This window comes from Carcharhinus amblyrhynchos, chromosome 9, assembly GCF_965287045.1.
Source record: "Carcharhinus amblyrhynchos chromosome 9, sCarAmb.v2.hapA, whole genome shotgun sequence".
Classification (NCBI taxonomy): Eukaryota; Metazoa; Chordata; class Chondrichthyes; order Carcharhiniformes; family Carcharhinidae; genus Carcharhinus; species Carcharhinus amblyrhynchos.
This window is the reverse complement of record NC_137332.1, coordinates 60757701-60769397: the sequence shown is the minus strand read 5'-3', so window position 1 is coordinate 60769397 and position 11697 is coordinate 60757701. Positions and strand designations below refer to the sequence as shown.

Below are 11697 nucleotides of genomic sequence, written 5' to 3'. Positions count from 1 at the left end.
TTCCTGGACAGTGTGCCTAACTGCGGCTTTCTTTAGAGCAAGTTCAGCTGCTCCAATAAAATCTAGTGCTGCCTTAGAAAAGATGGGAAGGACTCTTAATCCCAACTATGTATTCCGCTGTTAACATTCATTCAAATCTACCCAGAGTGAAGAACTAAAATGCCAATCTGATGGGTTTATGTCCATGTGAGTCCTAATCAACCCCTTGACTCAAACTTATTTTTGCTTCCAGCGATTCACAACAGCGTGGCAGAGAATGCATATCAAGCAACACTGTTGTTCGTTATCTATCAAAATTATTAATGCAGCGGGGGCGGGAGGAACAGATAACTGCAAAAGTTCACAACTAAAACTTTGAGTATCTGGCCAATCGCAGTGCCTGGTTAGTGAAAGTGCCCTTCATGTAACTCCTGTAACCAAATAAATACGGCTTATTTGGAATTGTCATTGCCAATATTTACACCTCATTGCTCTAAGGTGGAGTAGCAGGTCATTTCTCACTACTGTCTGTGGGATCTTGTTGTGCCCGAAGTTTGTCGCCGCCTATCCCGAGAGACCAATTTGGTTGTTTCAGCGGTTTCAACAGACTCTCCAGAAAGTGGCTGGAAATCACGCTGAGGTTGCCCGCGACGGTCTTTATACTGAAACACTTCAGTACACAACACTAACTTCATTGTAAAGATACCTGCGCATGTACATAAAGTGCTCCCTCTGGTGTTGCTGCACAAATAATTAAATGCAGCCAAGAGCATAAAGGGCAAATCCTTACATATATTGCCAGCTTTTGTTTATTTAATTTGCTGCAAGTTCACGTGCTAGGCAAACATATGGAATGTGACCACAGCGACTCCCTTTCTTTTACAGTGTCCTGGTGCACTTTGATTCAGTGGCAAATCAATTTACACACAGATTACGTTTCATAAGAAACATACGACTTGGAAGATAAAATTTTGAATGGGGTAGGAGAGCAAAGGGATCCCGGGAGTATAAATATACAAATCATTAAAAGTAGCCACACAGATTAATAAAGCCATGAAATGCTAAATCAAGCACGAGGATTTATTTCTAAGGGAATGGTCTTGAAGAGTTTATGTTAAACTGATATTAATCTATAGTTAGACCACATTTGGAAGACTGTACAATTTTGATCACAATATTTAACAAAAACATATAAAGACATTGGAAAAAGAGTGAAAAGGTTTACAAGGACGATCCCAGATCAGGGTGATAGCTATCAGGAAAATAGGAACAGAATGAATCTATTTTCGCTCAATCAACCTAAAAGGACCCTTATAAAATCATGAAATGTTTTGATACAGTAAATGCAGAAACTTCTTGCTTCTAAGGAAGAGAAAAACTTGACGCCATCAAGAAAGGATAGTTATGAAGAAATTAAACACGGAATTCAGAAGAAATGTCTTTACCAGCCGAGTGGTGAAAATGTGGAAGTTGCTACTGCATAGAATAGTTGAGGCGAGTAATATAAATGCATTTGAGAGGTAACTAAGAAAGTGAGGAAAAGGGGAATCTGGGGTAATGTTGGTAGTGTTAGAGAGGCTCGAGTACAACATGGATAATAGCGTGGACTGGTTTCTCCGATGTGCTGCCTTCTTGTTATATCACTTGTTGCATCTCCAGCCACACAATTCTTGGCTTCACATGTCACAACATTAGCTGGCACATTGCATTGCTGACCCTTTCTCTGTGGCACTGAATTCTAGTCTACTTCCTCCTTATAGAAACTCCCAAGCTGCTAAAGACAGTCCCCCCCCCTTCCCATTCCCGCCCCCAGAGTGTCATATTTCTCAGTAAGCAGCTAAGTCCCTTTGGGGACCAGTTGCCCAACGTTCATTGCGTCCCTCAGTATTAAGTTGGGGTGATTTGTAGCATTCCGCCATGTTATCACTTAGCTCTGAGAAATTATGCGTTTGTCCAGCTACTGAGGACATTTTATTTACTTAAAAACTTCGAATCTAGATCAGATAGGACACGGCGTCTTCTCAAAGCAGAAGCCTGTTACTGGAAATGGATCCGAGAGTGGTTGTGATACGGTTGTCTTTTTTAAATGCTCTATAGCAGGGGGAGGGCGGGGGCTCTCACTAACTTCATATAGGTTCTGAGCTCAAAAATGAATATTTCGGCGGCTGCTTTCCCAATTGTCATTAAAAACAATTCGAAAACGGAATCAAATAATCCAAATTATAATCGCCTGCCCTTAAATCCTGGCGTTAGATCTGCAGCCCAAAGCCCAAAGAAGAATGGATCATGTTTTGAAGGTTCCCTCTCACACAACACTGTGTCTCATGGAACACGCTGGCTTGTACTGGAGGATGCGGAGAGAGCATCTTCGTAACCTTTTGATGAAAATGATGCTCCTCGACCTTATGGATGTCCATATAATTATGACATTAATTTGGTGTAGATTCAAGATTACTGGGGCCTCTGTCCAGGGATGAGCAGCTCTGAACGTAAACATGGGGGGGCGGGGGAGCAGTGAGGTCTTTCAGGAGGTGAAATTCTCCACTTCATTGTGACCTCCATAGTAATCGCGAAGTGACTTGTTGAAAGTAGGGACTGTTTTTGGGAGTGCTCCGACTAATCAATGACAACATCTTCCGATAAAGCAAAGATCAATGCATCTGATCGCAGAGATCTGTTAGTTTGCTTGTTCCTGGACTTGATATTTTTCCATGTCCGATTCGGCCGACATGACATAGGTATCAAAATGAGGTTGACTGATAAAGGCTGTGTGATCAGCAATTTTCCAACCCAGGTTAACTCTGTTAAATCTGAGAGGACCGAGGAATCCAAACACAGAGATTTACAAGGATATAAACTGATTGCAGTCAGCTGTTAAAGTACAACATGTTCGGAAATATCTCAAAAGAGCACCAAGTTGCCAATTACTGTTTGGCTTTTTGAGTTTTAAACTTTAATTTGATTTACCAAAGAATGGAATGAGAACATGCCAACTAGACAAGAAGCCCATTCCTTCCACTTTACCTTTTTTTAATTCGTTCATGGGCCATGGGTGAGGTTGCTTGGCCAGCATTTATTGCCTACCCCAGTTAAAAGTCAACCACATTTCTGTGGGTCTGGAGCCATATGTAGGCCAGACCAGGTAAGGAAAACAGATTTCCTTCCCTAAAGGACAGAATGCATATGATCTCCCAAGGAAACATTCCCCCAAGTTGCTCTGCATATTGTGATGTTAGTGTACCTTTAAGAATTCTTTAAAAAATCATGTTCTCTACAGTTGTAAGCAGACCTTTTCAGTTTTTTCATTGTTTCTGCACTGTCTGCTAGAAGTCCTTTCATTGCTACTGCAATGGCTTAAATGGGGGTTTGTTTATTTTTACTCTGGGATCTTTTATGACCTTGATTGTGAGGGGGAAAATTGATTGACAAGTCAAAGTCAGGTGATTCCACCCCAGGAGAAACAATCTAAGAATTCATTTTCAGTTTTAGTTTAGAAGGAGATGGACATCAAGCTGAAACAGCAAGAAGTCTCACAGTACCAGTCCAACAAGTTTATTTGGAATCACAAGCTATCCTTCATCAGGTGAGTGGTTTGTCTTCCCAGTTTGTCTCTCTCTCTCTCTCCCTTGCTTCCAGCTGTTAGCTGGAAGCAAGGTTCCTCACCTACCTGGAGTAGAAAATCTACTGTTGGTGTTTGGCTTGACTAGAGTTTCCCTGCTGTTTTGGGAAGCTGTTCTAACTCAAAGATTGTCTATATGCCTCAAAAGAACTGCAGCTCTCAACCAAAAGACTACATTCCAGTATCACGTGAGCATTTGTCTTTGCTGTTTAAACCTGTGGCAAAGGTTTTGTTTATGGGATTTATTTCATTGGAATGGTATTTAGCTGTTAAGGTTTATACAATATCATGATTGGTTTTTTTCTTGTTTGTAATTGGTAAAAGTTATTACTAATTTTCTTTCTATACATGTTAACTGTATACTTAAATAAACTTTGTTTGATAAGAGCTCCCTAGTGGGTCAGTTGAATCATACCTGAAGTGAAATATCTCATGCTCGTCCTAACCAAATATAAAGTGCAAAACTTATGATCCGGGTGGATTTCACAAAACACTTTGGAGTTTCTGACCTGAATTATAACAGTACCAACAGCACACTAGAGTTTTCCTTCACTTACCTCCTAGTACATCATCCATTCTTCTCTCTAGATCATTGCCTTCATGACATTAATGGCAGAAGTAAGCCACCATGGGGAAGGCTCTTCTATTTCTCTCAGTATTCACTTTTTTTCAGTAAATTAAGATTAATATTCCTTGAATGCCTCTTGCTGTTTTAGTCCATGAACACACTCCTTACTCGTTTAGATCAACTCTGTTTATTTTCCTACCAAGAGTTAAAATTATGCCCCGAAGGACTCTGCTTAATGGCTACCTTCAGAGTTTTCAGTGAAATTCCTCTGCAATAAAGCTTACCTGGAAATGTTTGTCATGACAACTCAGCTGGATTAAATAAGCGAACAGAAAGTGTTATGGTCAGGGGCGAGGGAATGGATGGGGGAGTTGCTGAGAACATGTGCAGGAAAGAGGGAAATGAACAATGCATTGAAAGGAATGACCTGCAGATATAACACTGCCTAATGTGGCATTAAGATTTTTGTCTCCTAACCTTTAGATATTTCTTAACTAATGTCATTCAATTGGCAGCATTGGCCACTATAGCGTGTAGCGTATAGGGTGTTAGCGTGGATAGAGGATTGGTTGTCAAATAGGAGGCAGAGAGTGGGGGTCAATGGGTGCTATTCGGATTGGCGGTTGGTGACTAGTGGAGTGCCCCAGGGGTCGGTGCTGGGGCCTCAGCTATTTACCATTTATATAGATGATCTGGAGGAGGGAACCGAGTGTATGGTGTCAAAATTTGCTGATGACACCAAGATTGGGGGAATGGCAAATTGCGCGGAGGGTGTGGAGAGTCTGCAGAAGGATCTAGATAGGCTGGGCAAATGGGCCAGGAAATGGCAAATGGAATTTAATGTTGGCAAGTGCAAGGTGGTCCACTTTGGTAGGAAGAATGGTAGGAAGGACTATTTCTTACGTGGCGAAAAACTGCAGCAGGCGACGGTGCAGAAGGACCTCGGGGTCCTTGTGCATGAGTTGCAAAAACCCAGCCTGCAGGTGCAGCAGGTGGTCAGGAAGGCGAATGGGATGCTGGCCTTCATAGCGAGGGGGATTGAATATAAAAGTAGGGAGGTCTTGCTGCGGCTGTATAGGGGATTGGTGAGGCTGCAGCTGGAGTACTGTGTGCAGTTTTGGTCACCGCACTTACGCAAGGATATTTTGGCCTTGGAGGGAGTGCGGAGGAGGTTTACTAGGCTGATGCCGGAGTTGAGGGGGTTGAGCTATGAGGAGAGGATGAATAAACTAGGCTTGTACTCGTTAGAGTTTAGAAGAATGAGGGGAGATCTCATTGAGACGTATAAGATGATGAATGGGATGGATAGGATAGAGGTGGAGAGACTCTTCCCGCTCAGAAAGGACAGTAGGACTAGAGGGCACAGCCTCAAGATAAAGGGGGGGCGGTTTAGAACGGAGTTGAGGAGGAACTTCTTCACTCAAAGGGTGGTGAATCTCTGGAATTCTCTGCCCGTTGAAGTGGTGGAGGCTACCTCGCTAAATATTTTTAAGATGCAGGTTGATGGGTTTTTGATAAGCGAGGGGATTAAGGGTTATGGGGAGAGGGCGGGAATGTGGAACTGAGCCACGACAGATCAGCCATGATCTTATTGAATGGCGGGGCAGGCTCGAAGGGCTAGATGGCCTACTCCTGCTCCTATTTCTTATGTTCTTATGTTCTTATAGATATTATCATGACATTTTTGCAATATTGCAGATGGAAGATATACAGTGTACCAGCAGTGACAGTGCAATTTAACTTCGAAATTTATTTTTAAAAATCTATTTGATCTCTTATTTTAATAAATTGAAAGAGGCATTGCCAGCAGAGATATTGATTCTTATAGACTGAAAATGTAATTTAATTGCATGTGTTTTATAATCAGCTTGCCAAAGTCAGCAGTTCTCCTGCTGATTAATCTAAATTTATCAAAATGTGAAAGATCTCATTAATTATTTTGCAACAGGCTGATAGTCAGGTGGTACCTGTATCTCAATTATTTCATAGCTGTTTGTAACAACGTTGGTTATTCCAATTATATCCAATCTTTAACCCGCTACAGAATCATTCTAAAAAAAAGGCTAGAGTCAAAAATGACCAGCCAAGAAAATTGTGTGAGAAACAACACAAGAGACAAAGATGAATATGGGAAACTATTGAAATATATTTCTGAAATACATATCTTCTATTCTGCTAATAGTGAATTTTAAAAGTTAATACATAAATACAACCAGGAAAGATGTAACAATCCAAAATAGCCAATAATAAGTAGGATTTGAACAAGATCTTCGAGGGTAATTAAAATTGGTAATCCTAGAATATTTAAGAATATAAGAACATAAGAACATAAGAAATAGGAGCAGGAGTAGGCCATCTAGCCCTTCGAGCCTGCCCCGCCATTCTTTCCTGATTTTAACTCAACGAACAAGGAACAAAGAAGATTACAGTACAGGCCCTTTGGTCCTCCAAGCCTGCACCGAGCCATGCTGCCCAATGGAACTAAAACCCCCTACTCTTCCGGAAACCATATCCCTCTATTCCCATCTTATTCATGTATTTGTCAAGATGTGCCTTAAAAGTCACTATCGTATCTGCTTCCACTACCTCTTCCAGGCATCCACCACCATCTGTGTAAAAATCTTGCTTGTACATCTCCTTTAAACTTTGTCCCTTGCACCTTAAACCTATGACCCCTACTATTTGACTCTTCTGCCTGGGAAAAAGCTTCTGACTATCCACTCTGTCCATGCTCCTCATAGTCTTGGAAATTTCAGTCCAAGTGATTTTGATTTGTTGAAACTGGACTCACTGCAGTTTACCAGTTACACTCCTACAATAAAGGCTGGAATCATTTCAATAGTGCCATTGTGAATAACCACAACTCATGGTCATGCTTGAGACTGAAGCAAACACTCAGCAGTTAAAGAAATTGTTTTTAAAACTCAAAGCAGCTGATAATTCTTCTTTTCAGTACAATCCTTGTTGGATTTTCCAGGTGGCCTTATTGAGGGAGAAACCAGAGGAAAGACCGGTATCGTTACTCATGTAAAGACTGATGATAAACTGATGCTGAGACTGGTGCAGAGACTGGCAGAGACAGTGGTGGAAAGACTGGTAGCAGTACTGGTGAAGAGACTATGGAGGGACTGGTGGGGAGACAGTTGCCGGGACTGGTGGAGAGAGTGCTGTAGTGTTGAAGAAATTGGTTTAGAAACATATAAACAAAGAAAATAAGAGCAGCAGGAGGCCATTCAGTCCCTTGAATCTGCTCCACCATTCATTATAATCATGGCTGATCCTGCCTTCTACCCCATCCCTCCCTCATATCCTTTGATTCCCTTCACCTCAACTGCTTCTTAAAAATGAACAATATTCTGGCCTCAACTACTTCCTGACCACTCTGTGGGTGAAGAAATTTCTGCTCATCTCTGTCCTAAATTGAGTATCCTACATCCTCAGACTGTGTTCCCTGTTTCTGGACTCCCCCATCGTGCTGAACATCCTTCTTGCATTTACCCTGTCTAGTCCCGTTAGCATTGTATAGGTTTCTATGCGATACTCTACTTCCCCCCACCCCCATTCTTCTGAACTGCAGTGAATACAATCATAACTGACTCAATCTCTCCTTATACATCAATCCTGCCATCCCAGAAGTCAGTCTGGTAAACCTGTTCTGCACTCCCTCTAGAGCAAGAACATCCTTCCTTAGATAAGAAGACCAAAACTGCACACAATATTCTCTGCACTCTTTTCCAGTTTTACTTCTGTGCCAGGCAGGAATAAACAATTGTTGCAATTGACCTATGTGCTTCTTGAATGTTTGTCATTGCATATCCACCATCATCACTTTAATAATGGTTCCCAATCTATCATAGCCAACCTGCCCCTCATATCATCATGGTATCTTGTTATTAAGATTCAGCACCCTAGTCTCAGAATCGACTATGTCATTGTCCATTTGGATGAAAAATTCTATCATGTTACGGTTGCTCATCCCCAAGGGGTCTCACACAACTAGATTGCCAATTATTTCTTTCTCATTACACAATACCTGGCCTAGAATTGCCTGCTGTCTAGCTGTCCTCAACATATTAGTTCAGAAAACCATCCTGTATACACTCCAAGAATTCCTTCTCTACAGTATTGTGACTAATTTGATTTGCCCAATCTATATGCAGATTAAAATCACCCATAATTACAGATATTCCTTTATTACATGCACCTCTAATTTCCTGTTTAATGTAATTCGCAACATCACTGTTTGGGTGTCCACATACAACCTCTACTAATGTTTTTTGCCCCTTGTTGTTTCTTAGCTCTTCTCGTGCAGATTCCACATTGTCAGAGCTAATGTGTTTCCTCAGTATGGTGTTAATTTCCTCTTTAATCAGCAATGCAACTCCTCTGCCTTTTTTTTTGTCTGTCCTTCCTAAATACTGAATACCCCTGGATGTTCAGTTCCATCCCTTGCAGCCATGTCTCCATAATCCTAACTATACCATACCTGTTTATATCTATTTGCCCAATTAATTTGTCCATTTTATTGCAAGTGCTCCATGTGTTAAGGCACACAGCCATTAGGCTCATCTTTTAACATTCTTGGTCCTCTTCCCACTATTTTTTACTGTGGCAATGTTTGAAACTGGCCCTTGGTTTCTCTGCCTTTAATTTTTCTTATTCTCCTTTCTGTCTTTGGTTTTTGTCCTTGATTCCCCCGCCCCTGACTCCTTGCATAGGTTCCCACCCCCCTGCCATTTTAGTTTGAACCCCCCCCCCCCCCCCCCCCACAATCACTCCTCCCTAGACCAGTCCCTAGACACCGGTCCTACTCAGGTGTAATCTGTCCAGTTTGTACAGGTCCCACCTTCCCCAGAAATCTGAAACCCTTCCCCTCACACCATCGCTTAGCCATGTAGTCATCCTATCTGTCCTGTTATTTCTATTCTGACTAGCATGTGGCACTGGTAGTAATCCTGAGATCACTAACTTTGAAGTGCGTCTTCGCAACTTTCTTCCTAACTCCCTCTATTCTGTTTTTAGGACCTCATAACTTTTTTTTAAACCTATATCATTAGTACCAATGTGTAGCATGACCTCTGGCTGCTCACCCTCCCCCTCCAGAATGTCCTGTAACCACTCCAAGGCATCCTTGACCCTAGCACCAGGGAGGCATCATACCATCCTAGTGTCTTGTTTGTGACCACAGAAATGCTTATCTATTCCCCTTATAATTAAATCCCCCTAACTATTGCATCCCCACACTTGTTACTCCTCCCCTCTGCAGCAGAACCAAAAAGTTGATTTACTTGTCACAAGTAAGGCTTACATTAACACTGTCGTGAAGTTACTGTGAAATTCCCCTACTTGCTGCAGTCCAGTGCCTGTTCAGGTCACTGCACCTAATCAGCACCACTTTCAGAGGAAACCCATGCAGACATGGGGAAACATGCAAACTCTACACAGTGACCCAAGCTGGGAATTGAACTAGGGTCCCTGGCGCTGTGAGGCAGCAGTGCTAACCATTGTGCCACCGTGCAGCTACAACCATGGTGCCACGAATTTGGCTGTTGCTGTTTTCCCCTGAGAGGCCATTCCCCTGAGCAGTGTCCAAAGGGGTCTGTCTGTTTTTCAGGGGAATGGCCACAGGATGCAGTCAATGTGGGGGCTGCTGCTGAGTGCTGTTAGTGTTGCTGATCTGCTGCTATCGCTGTGGATGGAGGTTCAGCCCCTTCCCCAAATGCACAGAGCAGAGTGCGCAAGCGTGTCTCCTGCACACACTCCCTCTCTCTCTGCACCTTTGCAGTTTAGTTGGTGGAAGCTGAGACTCTGCACTTTCCCCAGGGAGCCCCCTGCACCATGAGCAACTTTTCCAACACTTCAAGCTACTGCCAGGGCACTGAGAATGTGAACATCTCCTTGGCAGTGGCCTATGGCTTGTTGGCCATAACTGGGAGCCTGGGCAACGTGCTGGTCATTTACCTGGTTTACTCGGTCAGGAAGCTCCGTAACGCCAGCAACGCCTTCATTGTGAATGTGTGCGCCGCTGACCTGCTGGTGTGCGCCGCCTGGATGCCCCGGGAGGCGGTGCTGCTGTCCCAGCCCCAGGGCCGGGCTGCTGCTGCTGCCGCCGCCTCCGCCGCCGCTCCCCGCACCTTCAGCGGCGCCTTGCTCTTCCTCGGGCTGCTCGTCTCTCTCTTCTCGCACTCGCTGATCGCCCTGAACCGCTTCGCCCTCATCACCAAGGTACCGGCCGCTTACCGCAACATCTACCGCAGGAGGAACACGGCTGGCATGATCGGCAGCTCCTGGCTGCTGGCTGTCCTCCTGCTGCTGCCCTGGTTGATGTTGGGGCAGGAGCCCCGGCGGAGCGGCCACTGTGGCTGCTCCCTCCTCCCGGTGCTCAGCAGTCTGCCCGGGGGCTGCTCCATCCGCCTGAGCCCTTACACCGCCTGCCTCACAGCCGCCAGCATTCTCACTCACACCGCCCTGCTCCTCTATTCCTACTTCAAAATCTTCCGCAAGGTGCAGCTCAGTGTCAAGAGGGTCAGTGTGCTGAACTTTCACATCATTCACAACCTCTCCTACCCCTTGGCCAGGAAGGACAAGAGGCTGCGTTTCTATGTCTCCTTCGTGCTGTGTGTCTTCCTCCTGACCACTGAGCCTTTCCTCTGGGTCACCCTGTTTGGCCTCTTTGAGCCTCTGCCCAGCCTCCTGTACAATGTGTCCTGGCTGCTGCTGTCTTTGCTCTTTGTTATCAGCCCTTACCTGTACACCCGCAAGAACGAGGAGTTCAGGAAGTCCCTGCGATCTGTCTTCGGCGCTGACTTTTGCAGGGCGTCCGCCGGGGTCCAACCAATGATCCCAGTGGTCTCCAGATGACCCCTCTCTCCCTCCCTATCCCATCCCAGCCCACCCGCCCACCTGTCCTCACTCCCTCCACAGCCGGGGTTGAGAAAACTCTTGCTGGGTCAAAACTGGATCCTGGAACAGTGCGGGGCAAATGTCTTCAGATGGCCAAGCAAAGCTCCTGGACTTTAACACATCTAGTTTACTAGCTGAAATCGAGTGGTCAAGGAAATATAGTTGTACTTTTGTACGGTGTATGTCCTGATAATGAGCCAGGCGTGACTTTATATGTGTGGATATGCATATAGCTGTATATGCGTCTGGACGGATATATATATCTGCTCAGTCTTTTAACCTGTAAATACAGACATCACACACACACACAGCTATGGAAAGAAGTCTTAGAAAACGATCCAATCGTTTTCTCCTAGGAGCTAGAAGCAATTTTCAATCTTTTTGTTTCAAACTGTGTCTAAAGGATGGTTTCATCAATGTGCTATTCATTACCTCCCCCCCCCACCCACCCCGCCCTGTTAGTCTCTGTCCAGTATTCGCAGTTTGAAAGCATTGAGGTGGAACAGCAGTGCAGAGGAGTTTGAAGATGACTTATTCCCGGTTTTCCAGCGGCTTCTGCCAGGATCTTCTCAGCACTTGTGCAGGAGTTTCATGGAATATCAGAATCATCATCAAGTCTCATTTCAGC

At 44.2% G+C, this 11697-nt stretch overlaps 1 protein-coding gene across 1 annotated transcript; it reads left to right on the top strand.

Moving 5' to 3' along the window:
- The first annotated feature begins 10004 nt into the window (after positions 1-10004).
- Positions 10005-11027, top strand: gpr88 (G protein-coupled receptor 88). The gene has a single exon (XM_080195810.1). The coding sequence runs from the start codon at positions 10005-10007 to the stop codon at positions 11025-11027; it is 1023 nt and encodes a 340-aa protein (XP_080051936.1).
- The last annotated feature ends 670 nt before the right edge of the window (positions 11028-11697 follow it).